Below are 16,943 nucleotides of genomic sequence, written 5' to 3' on the forward strand. Positions count from 1 at the left end.
ACATGAGCAGAATGCCGTGGATCCAGCATGCAGAGGGGGGCAACAGATGAGCTGAGAGTCACACAATCATGGCGAGGGCACAGGACGACTGCAGGGGGCTGGAAGAAGCCCCAGGTAAGTTAAACTGCTATTCGCCCCCCCCTCCACACACACACACACACACACACACACACACACACACACACACACACACACACACACACACACACACACACACACACACACACACACACACACACACACACACACACACACACACACACACACACACACACACACACACACACACACACACACACACACACACACACACACACACACACACACACACACACACACACACACACACTACCATACAGTGACCATGCCCACTTAGAGTATGGCTACACCCCCTTTAAATGTATTGAAAGCCGAGAAGGTGAGTTGACAGAAAAAAAGACATTCAATTTCTAAATGAATATCCACCTGCTGAGTGCAGTTCTCCTCCATTGTGTAGGCAGGTAGCCAGCAAGGATCCGGATTTCCACCACACGCAAGCCTGATCACAGTCTCAGATCAGGCAGCACAAGTTGTCAGCACAAGTGACATTGCAGCCAGCCAGGCCAGTACCAATCAGAAGGCTGCGGGCACCTACTAGGGGGGGGGGCGGGAGGAGTCATGTGATGGCTCTGTGACTCCCCTGGCTGCAGTGGCAGACTGACCTGGGTGTGTGCATGATGCACGTCACTGACAGTCAGGAGGGGGTGGGGCTTGGAACTGAGCAGCTGTGCACAGTACTGTAAATGAATGCTGCAACATGGCACAGTACTACCCATCTGGTGTGTTATGACTGAGTCTGACATCACCCCTGCCAAACTGTTGGCCTGTCACCCCGGTGCGGATCGACTCCCCCTCCCCTCCTTCACCCCCATTACGATGCTTGTGAGCGTAAGACGGGCCACCGATGAGGCTGATAGGGCTCCATCTTCGCTGGCTCTCACCCCTGCTTTCCCCACTGACAACAGCAAACAGCAGTAGCTGCTATTGGTGCATATACTCTAGTGCACTAGCTTGCTGGCTCCATCCTGGTCTTTAATGGCTTCTCCTCCATCAAAGCAACTGCAAGCACATGCATTTAGAAGACAGTGAAGAGGTATCAGGAAAAAAAAGGGCACAGGAGCCCTTAAAGGGGAACTTCAGCCTAAACAAACATACTGTCAGCAAGTTACATTAGTTATGTTAATTAGAATAGATAGGTAATATAATGTCTTACCCACCATGTTTTAAAAGAACAGGCAAATGTTTGTGATTCATGCAGGCTGCCATCTTTGTCATGGGGGCAGCCATCTTTTTGGTTGAAAGGAGGTGACAAGGAGCAGGATGCACAGCTCCAACTGTCCTTTGTCCTGATTACCCATCCCAGCTGCACATGCTAGACTTCAAATGTCAAATTCAAAATGTAAAAAAAAAAAAAAAAAAAAAAAAATTGCACCAAAACAGCAGAACGAGAACAACATCAGAAATCCCATCATGCTTTGCACAGCATCAGGGGAAAAAAAGCCCGGGCAGTTTTTTTCTGTGCAGCTAAAAATGAGGCTTGTATAAGAGAAACAAAGTTCTGATGTTGTGAAACTGTTAAAGAAACACCAAGCCTTTTCAGTGCTGCCGAGTCGATTTTTAGTCCGGAGGTTCACTTTAAAGAGACTCCGTAACAAAAATTGCATCCTATTTTTTATCATCCTACAAGTTCCAAAAGCTATTCTAATGTGTTCTGGCTAACTGCAGCACTTTCTACTATGACAGTCTCTGTAATAAATCAATGTATCTTTCCCCTGTCAGACTTGTCGGCCTGTGTCTGGAAGGCTGCCAAGTTCTTCAGTGTTGTGGTTCTGCTATGAACTCACCCTTCCTGGCCCCTCTATGCACACTGCCTGTGTATTATTTAGATTAGAGCAGCTTCTCTCTTCTCTCTTATCTTTTACAAGCTGGATAAATCGTCCTCTGAGCTGGCTGGGCTTTCACATACTGAGGAATTACAAACAAGGGCAAAGCTGTTTGCAGGAAGAAAAGAGCAGCCTGAAACTTCAGTGCATGGGGGAAAGAAACACACAAATGATCTCTTGAGATTCAAAAGGAATGCTGTATACAGCCTGCTTGTGTATGGATGTATTTTTCTATGTGTGGACATACTGTACATCAACTTACTTCCTGTTTTGGTGGCCATTTTGTTTGTTTACAAACAAACTTTTTAAAACTGTTTTTAACCACTTTTAATGCGGCGAGGAGCGGCGAAATTGTGACAGAGGGTAATAGGAGATGTCCCCTAACGCACTGGTATGTTTACTTTTGAGCGATTTTAACAATACAAATTCTCTTTAAGGAACAAACGGTGCCGCCATAGGCGCCTACTGTAAAAGCTGTGATTTGTGGCAAAAGATGGAAATTTGGCCGCACGGCGGCGCCTGTTATCAGGCACCTACCGGTGCCAAAATGTATCTTTTTGCCGCAAATTGCAGCTTTTACAATGGCCGCGGTATGCGGCTAGCGAGGTAAATTTCAGCAGCAGGCATGCTAAAGGAACTGCAGTTTGCATTTCCACAAGCTCCTTTAGTATGTCTGCCCCTAATCAGGCACCGGGGGGCACCAAAATTTACTGAATTTACCTCTTGAACCACATACTGTGGCTTTACGGCAGAGGGTTGATTAAGGTTTAGAAGGGGGGAGTAGGGTTAGGCGCCACATAGGTTAGAGTTAGGCATGGGAGGTCTTAGAGCTAGGCACCACCAGGGAGGATCTTAGGTTTAGGCACCATGGGGGTTCTAAAGTTTGGGTGCGGGGGGGGGGGGGGAATCATAGGTTTAGGCACCACTAGTGTGGGGGGATGTCTTAGGGTTAGGCACCACCAGGAGGGGTCTTTGGGTTAGGCAACACCTAGGGGGGCTTCTGTGTGAGAGAGTAGGGTTAGGTTTAGCCAAAGTAAAATATTGGTAATCATTACCGATACTTTACTATCAGAATTCAGCAATAGAGTATTGCTAATTGTAGTGATATTCTACTACCGGCAAACCCTGCACCCTTTTTTCCAGGTGCTTTTTTTTCATGTATGCCCTTGGAGAAAGGTTTTTGAACATCCCTCTTTCCCGTGACTTTCCTCCACCACCTCTGTGTGCACGCTCTGGATTCCAGCCGGAGAACAGCTCTAAGTGCACAGTCTGCAGTGAGAAGCCCGCACACACTACACAGCAAGAAGCCCGTGTCTGTGTGCATTCTCTGCGTTCCAGCGTGAGATCAGCTGCTCCATTCACAGTGTGCAGAGAGTGAGAAGCTTGTGGAGGTTTTTCTAATACTGTATTCCCCTCTCCTATCAGTCTCTCTTGCTTTTTCTTCTCTGTGTGCTGGCTCTGGATTCCCCCTGCCAGCCTGAGTACTTTCCTTCCCCCACACAGGAATCAGGCTGATGTATTGGGGCATTTGAGCCTAGCTAGAAATTTTGGTACACTTTTCCCTATATGGGTGCTGGCAGCTGGGTGATATATGGGTGATGTCCGCTGGTGTTAATTTAGGTTTGTGTAGGAAAAGGTGTTTTCAAAACAAAGTACTGCCAAGAGTTAACTGCACACTTTTCACACACTTATAAGATATCTGGAATTAACTCATGAATTGTTTGTTCCCATCTATCACAGGCCCCCTAGTGGCCGGACCGCTCAATGACTTCCAATGTATTTCAACTCACAGACCATCCAACCTGGTGGACACAATTGATGAGCTGAAACCGCTGGAATTTGGCAGCAAACAGGCTAAAAGGGAGCCTGCGAGCTACAGAAACACAAAACTACATACTATTTCAGGGTACAAAGCTGCCACCACCACTGTAGAGGACAGAAGACCTACTCTCACTGATTCTAAAACCTGTGACTAAACGGTTAGAACACATTATTCTGGCTGTAGCAATACAGTTACTTCCCGGTAGTGTATTTTCAGAAGCTAGGATTTGTTGTGGTTGATTGAATAGCAGGGTGCAGCTGAGACTAAAAGACTTAGAAGTATTTTATTATAAATGCAAAATAAAAAATAATTAATATATACCGAAAATCGTTAAAAGTAACAATTAGAGAGAAGAGTAACCCGGTGTAAACTAAAAGGGAGAGAAAATGGATACTTAAGTTCGCAAGAAATATGTCCCTTTGTGTGGAAATTTGAGCACATGGAAAGGTCTTTGTTTCCGGATCAGAGTTGAGACAAAATGGCAGTTAGCTCTGACCTCATCCTAGCTGTGTGCAATCCTTACGATGGTAAAAAGGAGAACTGGAGTCGAGTCTCATCTTTGTCCTTTTGAATGATCTGGTTTTTAGGGCGGGATCTCAACCAGCCTCTGGGCTAGACTGGGTGTAATTATTTTTAGGGCGGGAAGCTTAAGCCCAACAAATATAACTTTCTCCATATTTCAGCATACGCGTCTCGCACACAGATAATAATCACAAATACACAATCCTCAAGAAATATATACGTTGAAATGATATTAAACATGGATACTGTAAAATGTTCAGTCACTGAGAAGTTTAATAACTTGGTGGAAGGGTATGTCAGCGGCATCAATTAAATATTAAAATACTCAGAGGTTCCTGGCCAACAAAATGATATAATTTTCATACCTGTCATGTGTACGTTATCCTTTACAAGGCACAAAAAGTCTATAATACATTTAGTTTATATCTGCAAGGACTGGCTCCAGTAAGCCTACCCCCTGCTGTTAAGAGCTGCTGCTGGCTTCCTTTACTGACAGGTAACCATGTGGTACTGGTGGCTGCTGGCAGAACTTTACAACTAGCTGTTATCTGCCAAAGAAAGCAAACTCCTTTGTTCTTGTTAATTTAAAGAAAACATTGTGATCCCCAAAAATAGTTGCATCCAGATGAATAGAAACTTCTATCTTCTGGAGTGGTCTGGCTTCAAAGACCCAGATGCCTGAAACCAGCAACCCCAAGTGATTTGCATTTTGCTATAACCACACATACAATTGGGATTGTACCGTTAATCACAATCGGTGCAGAAAACCGATTGCAATTGTGTTTTTTTCATGGCTCGTCCATGACACCATCCCAGCATCACTTTTTAGGGTTTGATGTTACTGTGTATTTGGACAATGCATATGAATCCACTGGTCTGAAAAAATGTAATACAAGCACTTTCTTACCCATGACTACACCCTGCAGCTCACTCACTTAGACTAAGTAATTAATTCCCTCTAATGATTCATGTCAAGTTCTTACCACAAAAGAGCAAACAGTGCAATTAATAGAGACAGGAGATGCAAAATTGTTATGCGGGAGTCCAGTGTAATTTAGTGTAGGTGGGGGCTGCGTAGCTTAAAACGGCTTAGGAGGAGAAGATCCATAAGACGCTTGTGGGTCATGGACGCACCAGGTTTAGTATATTTTTTTTTCTCTGGGTTTTGCACCATAAACCTAGGTGTGTCTTATAATCTGAAAAATACGGTATTGTCTGAGCGCAGCTATAGCCATAATTTACATTTTGGACTATGGCGGTGCCCACATTTCCAGCAAAGTTTTGCGCTGTTATACTTGCAGAAACACATCGTATGACCATTTCCTACAATCCACACTTGGTTATGCAAAACACAATTAACATTGAGGTAGAGTTTGTTTTATATGAAAACATCCACATTTGGAATGTATGGTTTGCTCTAGAATATTTGATTAACTTATTTTATGCAGACCATGGTAGTTATTTAACAAGTTTGAAGAAAACATATTTTGGAAAATGAGGTGATAAAAATTGTAACATTTCTCAGAATTTTTAACTCCTAGCCATTTAAAAAAGAAAAACTGTTGTCTTTGTTATAGGTAAAAAACCTTCAGGAGTCTTGTCATTCTTCCGTGGTACTGGTGGAAAAAGTCCAGATTTAAATGCACAGAGAAAAGAAACTTTACGGGGTGCTGACAGTGCATATTACCAAGTTGGGCAGACAGGCAGAGAAGGTGTAGACAGTCAAGGTGCTGAACCTCAAGGTGGGTTACACATTAATCAAGTTGTGTAATTTTATTCCTTTATGGATTTTAGACATTTACAGATTATTTTCTCACAGTTTTTAAAGCCCAACTGATCTCAAGGTCAAAAGTGGGACGACCTATAGCTACCTATAGTTGTTATACTGTACATCACATTAAGCTGGATATTAATAATTCCAGTATTTGTATAGCACTTTTCTCCTGTCAGACTCAAAGTGCTTGCGAAGCAACCACTAGAGCACACTCAGTATGCAGTAGCAGTGTTAGGGAGTTTCATCCAAGATCTTCTTACTCAATAAGTGCTGGCCTACTGAAATAGGAAGAGCCGAAATGTGAACCCAGGTCACATCTCGAGAGGGATTTGGAATCTGCCATATTTATTTCATTTTAAACAATGCACATTGCCTGGCAGTCCTCCTGATCCTCTGTCTCTAATACTTTAAGCCGTAGACCCTGAACAAGCATGCAGCAAATCAGGTACTCTGATTCAGCTGACTAAAATGTTACTGTATTAGCCATATGCTTGTTCCAGGGTTTTGACTCACACTACTTATGACAAAAGATCAACGGAACTGTTTACAAGGAAATAAATATGGCAGCCTCCATATGCCTTTCCCCTCGGGTTCCCTTTAATCACTATGAACTTGCTCATAAACCTTACAAAAAATTTACAATTAAGACATCTGGATGTGGCTGGATGGTAGTAAAAATAGGAAAGATGGTTTAAACTGGCTAAAACTAAATGCTGACAAAACTGAGGTTATTGGAGGTCAGCGTTCGACAACAAAGCAGCTCCATTCTCAGCCAATACCACTAAGGATAAGGGAGGTAAACATGAACAAATCAGACTTTAGGTGCAGCCTAGGTATACGGATTCATGGGGAATTACCACTTTACTACCGTCAGTGAATGCAGCTTTCATACCGCAACATTTTTTTTTCTTTTGCCTTTGGGAGTGTTACACTTCTGTAGCTTATTTTTCTTTTCTACTTTGTCGGGCATAGACAATCTTGGTATCATTTTTTTCAGGATGGATAGGTCTTTATTGTAATTTTAAACATTTTATCTAACACATTACAGTAGAAGAGAGCACAGCCGGCACCATCAAATGCTCTTTTAGTGATTTATTAGAAGACTGTCATATAGTACATAAGTACAACATGCGACGTTTCGGAGCGGTGGTATGCTCCTTTATCAAGCCATGACAGTCACAAGAATATGCAGTAACATTGACGTTTTTATACTACATCCTTACATTCAAACCAACCAATCACAGTCCTAAACACATCAAGAACCAATCCCTGTCCGTTGTAGCACAAGCGGACCTGATGGGAAACTATTTTACAAGTATTTGGACCAATGAAAATGTCTGACTCACCTAAACAGGCTTTCCTGAGTCAGTGCGCATTATAAGACAGCCCCTCACCCGACGTCACGCTTGATGGTTCAAAGTCAGATTGAAACAACTAAAAGGCAAAAGTTTCAAAGGAACGAATCAGATTACACTACTGGCTACGTAAATGTATGGCAACAATCATACAAACGTTTACCTAAACCACCAAGACCCCGTGGCCCTAAAGGGGTCCCCAAACCTGTGAATCCACCAGCTGATCCCAACTTGGGGGGTTCCTCGGATCTTCTCCCTGTCAGTACTCCGGAGAATACCACAGACAACCAGTCAAGTCAGGACGAACAAGGAGGGGGGGGTAGAAACAGGCAATATAAAAGTAAGGTTGCGTCAGCGACCGAAGCAGAAACCAGGACCGTCCACAACATAGTTGTGAACATTTCCTCTGTATTACTCTCTGAGTCACAGCACATGCTTTTGAATAGGGGTCTCTCCTTTGCCCCTACCCACTGGCCAGACCCTTTGAGTCTCGATATTGAGCTCCAGCGTTTTTTCCGTCGGTTAAAACTTAAACACTATTTTTCACAGTCCCGTTTTGTGGCCACAACTTCTACCTCCAAATGTGATGACCCTAGTATGTTGAAATGAGGAGATACCTCTTTAAGACTACCGAGTAACTTTAATCCTCCATCGTATCAGATCATAGACACGTTTGCAAAGAAGGTACAATCGGAGGTGGATGAATTGCTGCGTTCTAATTATGTCAGTTTAAAAGTTTGTCACAATTTATCAGCAGATGAGAGACAAGCACTAAAAGAACTGTCAAACATGAGCTCCATCACCATAAAGCCTGCTGACAAAGGGGGCGCAGTGGTAATCATGGACACTTATCAGGCGGTCCTTATGGGCATAATTGATGAAAAGCTTGTAAAATTTCTCAAGATGGAACACCCCAGGACTCCATGCCTTTATCTTTGTCCGAAGATCCATAAGAGATTGTGTCGGCCCCAGGGCCGACCTATAGTGTCTGGGATCGATTCAATTCTATCTCCCCTTGCTAAATATCTTGACTTTGTGTTACGACCATTTGTAGAGGCACAAAAGTCATATATTAGGGATACCTCCATATTTTTGGAGACTATCTCTAATTTGACTGACATACCAGGTGGAAGTTTATTGGTCACGTTGGATGTGGAGAGCCTCTACACCTCCATCCCACATGATGGGGGTGTAGAGGCGGCCCAACATGCATTGTTTTCTGCGTCAGATTTTAATGAACGACAGATGAAATTTTTGCTGGATCTCCTTAGGATTGTACTTACTTGTAATTATTTTGTATTTAACAACAAATTTTACTTACAGGTTCGGGGTACGGCGATGGGGTCCAACGTGGCCCGTCCTACGCAAACATATTCATGAATGATTGAGGAGACATTTGTCTATAATAATACACCGTTCAAAAAATATGCCAAGTGTTGGCTAAGATACATTGATGATGTGTTTTGCGTTTGGGCGGGACCACGTTGGACCCTTGATCAATTTGTTGGGCAATTACATGGCCAGTGTGCTTCAATCACACTTACCTCTCACTCTGATGAGAGACAGGTTAATTATCTAGAAACTATGGTCTTTTTGACCAATGGCTGTCTGCACACTGACCTCTCTGTCAAACTAACTGATAAGAATGTAATTATTTTGTCCTATCATAGTTTTCATCCTATTAATGCACTAAATTATATCCCCAAGTCACAATTTAGAAGGGTTGGCCGTATAGTGGTTGATAGGGAACAACGGGAAATTAGGTTTAATGAGATGTCACAGAAGTTCTTGCAGAGACATTACCCTGTCCGTCTGATTGCAGAGGCAAGCGGTGTGGCAATGGATGCAGCTCGTTAATCTGGGGGTGGGACTCGCAACCGTATACCTTTTGTAACACAGTACAGTGTTTTGAGCAAAAATATTGCAAAAATTATCAAAAAACATTGGCCTACGCTTGTGCAGGTGCTCCCTCAGATCCAGGAGTTCCATCATCCTCCACTTTTTTCTTACAAAAGGGCCCCTACTCTTAGGGACAAACTTACTCATGCAGAGATGAGAACACTGGTTAGGCCCCCTGAGGGGACAAGGAGGGGTATGTATCCGTGCCTTAATTGCGTTCACTGCAATTCGATGATCAGAAGTGATGTCTTTACTCATCCCAGATCAGGCAAAAGATTCAACATTAAAGGTGTCTATAATTGTGATTCCCAATATGTTATTTACATTCTTAAATGTCCATGTGGCCTACTATATGTGGGCGAGACCACTCAAAAATTCAAATTGAGGATATCGGCACATAAACACGCAATTTGTGAACGCCTCGTGGAGCAGCCCGTTGCATGTCATTTTGCACGTTATAAACATCAGTCTGTCAGTTACGCTGTCAAATTATTGACAGCGTGCCTTTATTAAAAAGAGGAGGGGATAGACATAAACGATTGCTGCTCCGGGAGGCGTTTTGGATAAAAACACTAATAGATACTTTAGAACCTAGGGGTATGAACCGAGAATATAATCTTCTGCCACTTTTGTAATTTATATATGTTTATTTTTATATTTATTTTTAATTGTATTGTTATTTTATTTTAAAAGTTTCCTTCTAAACCTATCTAACCTTTTGCCCCACATGTGCTGTATATACAGAGGTTTTCACATTATTACATATGATCTGAGATATGTTTTAAAGTCTTACTGTAGTCTGTCCGCATTCACAGCCCTTATTGCCATGATAGTGCGACTCTTAGCCGCTGCTGTCTGCACTGGGAGACGGAAGGCCGGCTGATTCGTCCTGCTTTCTGGAGGCGGGCGATTGCTTCGCCTGCATCCATTGCATCTCCCAGGTAACGTCTTTTGACGTTACTAGCACCGCCCTTCTTCACTGTTCCCCATCAGGTCCGTCTGACCGATAGGTGTTATCATCAAGCGTGACGTCGGGTGAGGGGCTGTCTTATAATGCGCACGGACTCAGGAAAGCCTGTTTAGGTGAGTCAGACATTTTCATTGGTCCAAATACTTGTAAAATAGTTCCCCATCAGGTCCGCTTGTGCTACAACGGACAGGGATTGGTTCTTGATGTGTTCAGGACTGTGATTGGTTGGTTTGAATCTAAGGATGTAATATAAAAACGTCAATGTTACTGCATGTTCTTGTGACTGTCATGGCTTGATAAAGGAGCATACCACCGCTCCGAAACGTCGCATGTTGTACTTATGTACTATATGACAGTCTTCTAATAAATCACTAAAAAATGCATTTGATGGTGCCGGCTGTACTCTCTTCTACTGCATTGCCTGGGTGGTGACCGGGCTCGCCGTGGCACATCAGCTTAATACACACAGGAGTGTGCAACTCTATATGCTATCTATCTAACACATTACAAAAAAAAAATGCATAAAAACAAAGCAAAATTTTGAAAAAACAAACAAAATGTTTTTTTTCACTGTTACGCAACAAAAAATATTTTTAAAATGGGATTCAACATGTATTTTTCCCTAAAACTATCTTTTGAATGTCTTTTGAGTGTAAAGGCACCAAATTTGTGTATATACTTTTAGTTTGGAATTACTGGATGTCACAAGAAAAAATGGTATGTATTTGGGTTTCGGAAGACTAAAAATTGTAAAGTTTTTTTTTTTTTCTTCTTTTGTACCATACTTAATTTATTGCAGTACAAAAGAAGCCCAAAATCCCCCAAATTTCCCCCATCTAGAAAACTAGACATGTTCCCAACGTATTCAACAAGGGGTAAAATTAGGGATTTGACCCTCTGGTCTTTTTCTGATTTGGATTGGAAGAATGGGGTAAAATTGAAAAATCCATTTTTTTTATACACGTTGCTTTGAAAGCACATAATGCCCCCATGCTGTTTGCAGGACACGAAATACATCTCAAAACATATTCATCAACTTCTCCCTGGCATGGGGATGTCAAATACTAATGGCTGTCGCATTGTGTAAGGTATATGACAACTATTTACTACCTATATACTACATAATATATACTACTAGTATATAAAAAGTAGTATATAAATACTGTATATAGTCACACTACTATATACTGTATATATACACACACGCTATACTAAATACTACCTAAATACTATGTATAATCATGCTACACTGTATACTAACTATATACCTATGTATATATACACTGTACTTTATATTACCTAAAAATACTATGTATAATTATGCTACACTATTTACTAACTACATATCTATACACTATACATACTCTACACTATATACTACGTATTTACTGCACATAATCACGTTACGCTGTATACTATATATAAACATGCTACACTATATACAGTATAATCACGCTACACTATACAAAAAAAATATACAAACGACATACCTATATTCTATATAGTAAAACTACACCTATATACACAAAAGATTATGGTATGTACCCACCACAAGACCAAACAGAAGATGGATCAGGGGACCCATGGTGACCGCGACCCGATGAGTGATCTTTCCTTGATCCATCTTCTACCACAGGTGCACAGACAGAATGGTCACACAGACACAGCGCTGGTCTCCCTCAGGCAGGTGAAATAACAGCTTTTGCATTTACACACTGGGCTGGCGGATTGCAGGAGGAGGACAAGGACAGACAGTGGCACAAGGGAACATAAGGAGACACAGGGGGACAGAGACACAAATAGGGACTAAAGGAGCTTAGGCCCTGTGGGACAGAGGGTTGCACAGGGTGGTAGAGGTAGCACAAGGGACAGAAGGAGGCACAAGAGGAAGATAAAAAGGCATGGGGACAGAGGGAGGCACGGGGGGGGGGGGGGGCAGGAAGATGGCTGAGGACCAGGAGGAGTCACAAAGTGGGACAGAATGAGGCATAGGGCCAGAAGGAGTCACAAAGGGGGACAGAATGAGGCACAAGGGGGGCAGAAGGAAGCACCTAAGGGAACAGAAGGAGGCATAATAGGGCACAGAAGGAGGCACCAAAGGTGGACATAAGGAGGCACAGGGGATAGGAGGGACAGGGGGACTGAAGGAGGCACAAAGGGGCACAGAAGAAGGCACAGGGAAACAGAGGAAGGTGCAGGAAGGCAGAGGTTTCACAGTGGGCCTGAAGAGGCACAGGGAAGACAGGAGGCAAAAAGGGAGGCAGGAGGAGGTAGAGGGGGACTAAAGGAGGACCAGTGTGGCAGAGGGTAGCACAAGGGGACAAAAGTAGGCACAGGGAGACAGAAGGAGGCACAACGGGAGACAGAAGGAGGCACAGGACGACAGAAGGAGACAGGGAGACTGAAGGAGAAACAGGGTGGCACAAGGGTGCATAAATAGAAAACTGCCTGACTCAACCACCTCTTAATATACACCACCTCTAACTACCTCTAATTGCGAGTTAACGGCACAACATAATCAAAATAGCTCAGTATTATAATAAATAAATAAGTTGTTGTCATTCAGGGTATTGCAAATATACAAAACAATGTTTGATTAGAATAATAACACAAAAAGCAAACCAACCAATTAAAATCAATTAAAACTGGTTTAACAGGAGCGCTCCCAGCACACTACACTCACACCGCAAGCAGCCTCTCTCATGCACCCCATCTGGTGCCGGTACCAACCTACACCTATCTCTTCAGAGAGGGAGGAGAATTCAATACTATGTGCAGCAGCATGAGAAGTTATGCGTAATCTTCAGCTTGCAAGCTCAATAAACAGCTAATGCATCTCACACCAGGGCAGAGGTGGCACAGAGGGACACAGTGGCAACTGCCTGCAACTTGGACAGCAGAGAATAAAGCCAGCGCTCACCACATGGGCTGCATTTGAATGACTTATCACCTCATGTGCACCACTTATATAGCTCAAATACACACTCAGCAATCAAACAGATGCAAAACATATGCATAATTAAATACTTACCATGCAAACAGGAAAGCACAATGGGAGCTGCTAACCTGGTAGTTACAAAATTATGGAAACAAATACAGGTAGAAGGCTGCGCATCCCTGACCTAATACTACAATTGAATGGTTAATCGCTGTGGCGTACACCGCCCCTCCTGGACTAAAATTGCACTCTCCGCATCCAAACAATGCAATACTGGTTTATGGAGAAAGTTTAGCTTCCATTATAGTTTGCATGCAAAATACAATCTACTAGACATCTGCACCAACGTTGAGGTAATTATCCGAAGCAGATTTCCTACACTATCTAACCTAAGTTACCGTATATACTCGCATATAAGCCGACTCGCATATAAGCCGACCTCCCAACTTTTGCCTTAAAAAACTGGGAAAAATGATTGACTCGCGTATAAGCCCGGGTAATGCAGTGGCTCCTGAGTTCAAAGTACAGTAAATGCCAATAAAATTACATTAATTCAGACATCACTACAGTATATGTTTTAAAATATTTATTTTAAAGAAAACATGAGTCTAAATAAGGACAGCACTCAATTTTGGTATAGGCTCATTATACGATAGGCCATGACTCAAAGACTCTACAGTGAAGCTTACAAGTTCCAATATCTCTAAAAAGACTAGAGAAACTGATAACTGTAGTAAACTACAGTAAATCTAGTGAAGAATAGGCTTAACCAAGGCAATATTCTATACAGTAAACAATAACTTAAGAGTACAACCAGCAAGCAAGCTAAAACAGTTCAAAATCCTTCAAAACTGGATCCCTCATCATCTGTATCTGCGAACACATCTTCAAGTTGCGTGGGGCCATCAGAGTAAATGTCTTCATCACTGACTTCATTTTCGTCCCCATCACTGCTGTCATCCTCGAACAAAGCGCAGTCTTCACTGCCATCCATGGCATTACTGATGCCACATTTCAGGAAGGCACGTCGCACCATCTCATCAGGAATGTCTTCCCAGGCATCTCGAACCCACTTTGTTATGATTTCCATGCTGGGTTTCTTTAGATTTCCACCTTTTGTCAGTTCAGCTTGACCAGATGACATCCATTCGTGCCACATCTTGCGCACACGGTCTTTAAAGGGTTTGTTTAAAGAAACATCCAGGGGCTGCAATACAGATGTTAGTCCACCTGGAATAACAGCTAAAGTAACTTGACTAGATTTTGCAAGTTCTTTGATGTCATCGGATATGTGGGCCCTGAACATATCCCAAACCAGCAAAGATGGTTTTTTCTTTAAGGCTGCTCCTGGTCGTCCATTCCAAATTTCTTCCAGCCATTTTTTTGTTCCTTGTTCATCCATCCAGCCTTTAACTTGGGTACGCACAGTGATTCGTGGTGGGAATTTTACATTTTTAGGCAATGTCTTTCTTTTAAAAATGATGACAGGACGCAGCTTGGTTCCATTAGCCAAACATGACAGGACAACTGTGAAATGATTTTTTTCATTTCCTGTGGTTCTGACAAAAATAGTTTTTTCCCCCATACTTGACACAGTTCTAGTGCTTGGAAGATCAAACGTCATGGCTGTTTCATCCATGTTCCCTATGTCTCCCAGGTCATAATTATAAAGCCTCCTCTGTTTGATAATGAATGAATGGAAAGACATCACTTTTTCTGTAAGGTCTTGCGGCAACTTCTGTGAAATCTTTGTTCTTTGTCGCAAACATAGGCCAAACCGATTCATGAAGCGGGTACACCATCCTGCTGACGCAGCAAAATTTTCAATACCTGGTACTTTGTACTTGTCTTCCTTTGCCATTTGAAGGGCACGTAACCGTATTCCCATACGTGTTACACAGTAACCATTTTGCCGACATTCTAGAACCCATTTGTGCAATTCACTCTCTAGAGCCTTATAAGAAGTTGTCGGACCACGTAGAGCTTTTTTAGCTTTTGGAATCTGTGTTAACTCGGCCTTCATTTTCCGCCACTCCCTCACTTGTTTTTCATCAACACCAAATTCCCTACTTGCAATACTGTTATTGCTTTCTTCTGCTTTTGTCACAACCTTAAGCTTGAAAGCAGCTTCGTATGACCTGCGTTTTCGTTTTGGTGCAAGATTACCAGTATCCATATCTAAAAAAAAAAGAGAAGAAAATACCGGTATAATGGGGGAGAAAGTACCGTAAACTGCCATCATTTTAATCTTGACTGTGAATGAGAGCATCCAGACTGCCCCTAGAATTAGGAAACCACCCCCATCCAGTAGCCAAATGTGCCCGCAGTAATGGCCAGCCCTTCTCCTTATAGCCAGATGTGCCCTCAGTAATGGCCAGCCCCTCTCCTTATAGCCAGATGTGGGTGCAGTAATGGCCAGCCCCTGTCCTTACAGCCAGATGTGACCACAGTAATGGCCAGCCCCTCTCCTTAAAGAGAAACCATGACCAATAATTGACCTTCATCCCAATCAGTAGCTGATACCCCCTTTTACATGAGAAATCTATTCATTTTCACAGACCATCAGGGGGCTCTGTATGGCTGATATTGTGGTGAAACCCCTCCCATAAGAAACTCTGAGTACCGTGGTACTCCTGGCAGTTTCCTGTCTGTGAACCTTGTTGCATTGTGGGAAATAGCTGTTTCCAACTGCCAAAAAAGCATGCAGCAGCTACATCACCTGCCAACAGTAAAAATATCACCATGTAATAAATGTCAGAATGTAAATCAGGGATTTAAAAGATTGTACAATGGGCAAACACATTATTGTAAAAATAAAGCATTTTTTTATTACATTATTTTCACTGGAGTTCCTCTTTAAAGCCAGATGTGCCCGCTGTACTGCCCATGCCCCATTACTATGGTCAAGATAAATGTGGACATGCAATGCAGCCTGAGACCTAGGCAGGAGGGTAATGATCACAGTGACAACGAACAGCTAAAAGACGCTTGATCACAGCTTTTGGCAATCAAATGCTGTATCTTAGTGAGCAAAATAGGTGTTAGCTGTTCAGTGCCACTGTTATATTTACCCTCCTGCCTAGGCCTCTCCAGTTATAGGCTGTATTACATGTCCACATTTACTGGTATCCTACATCCAGTAATAATAAGGGTACCTTACATGTGAATCTGTGACAGTGTACTATACTGGGCTGATTGCAGGCAGATCTTGTTAGGCAGGGTAAATCACCAGGACAATCTGCAAGTTGGCTGTATGCAGTACTTGTACATAGGCTCACTGTTAATATTACAGTGAGCACATGTACTGCATACTGCATACCGCATACAGCCGATTTGCAGATTTCCCTGGAGATTAACTTTGTCTAAGAAGATCTGCCTGCAATCAGCCCAGTACTGTAAGTAATCTCAATTGCCACTTAATTGCCAGCATGTTTTATTCTTACCAGTTTTTTTTGTAGAAGCCCTCTTTAGCTTTCAGTGCTCTCACTGTCTCTGCAGCGCCGCTAGAGGGCGTCATAGGGATGAGACAGTGAGAGCTGACGTCACACAGGCTTCTCTCACTTTACGGCCGCCGCGCCGATCAGCGCTGCACGTGGTCTTTCTCCTGGCGTGCTGCTCTGTGCACGCTCTTCTCGCCAGTGGTCGCCACCTCTCCGCCAGCAAATCCGGAGTTCCGTGCAGGATGGAAGCCTGACATCCCGCCATTACAGCCAGCTCTGCCGCCTGACATGCATCTCCTGC

General features: G+C 42.9%; 1 protein-coding gene across 2 annotated transcripts in view; it reads left to right on the top strand.

Annotated features, from left to right (window-relative positions):
• PIKFYVE (phosphoinositide kinase, FYVE-type zinc finger containing) overlaps window positions 1-16,943 on the top strand; it is a 921,889-nt gene that overhangs the window by 517,658 nt on the left and 387,288 nt on the right. For both annotated transcript variants that reach the window (XM_068244945.1, XM_068244946.1), the window contains one exon: window positions 5,844-6,008. In XM_068244945.1, the coding sequence (XP_068101046.1) occupies window positions 5,844-6,008 (165 nt within the window). The remainder of the gene's footprint in view (window positions 1-5,843; window positions 6,009-16,943) is intronic.

This window comes from Hyperolius riggenbachi, chromosome 7 (assembly GCF_040937935.1).
Source record: "Hyperolius riggenbachi isolate aHypRig1 chromosome 7, aHypRig1.pri, whole genome shotgun sequence".
Classification (NCBI taxonomy): domain Eukaryota; kingdom Metazoa; phylum Chordata; class Amphibia; order Anura; family Hyperoliidae; genus Hyperolius; species Hyperolius riggenbachi.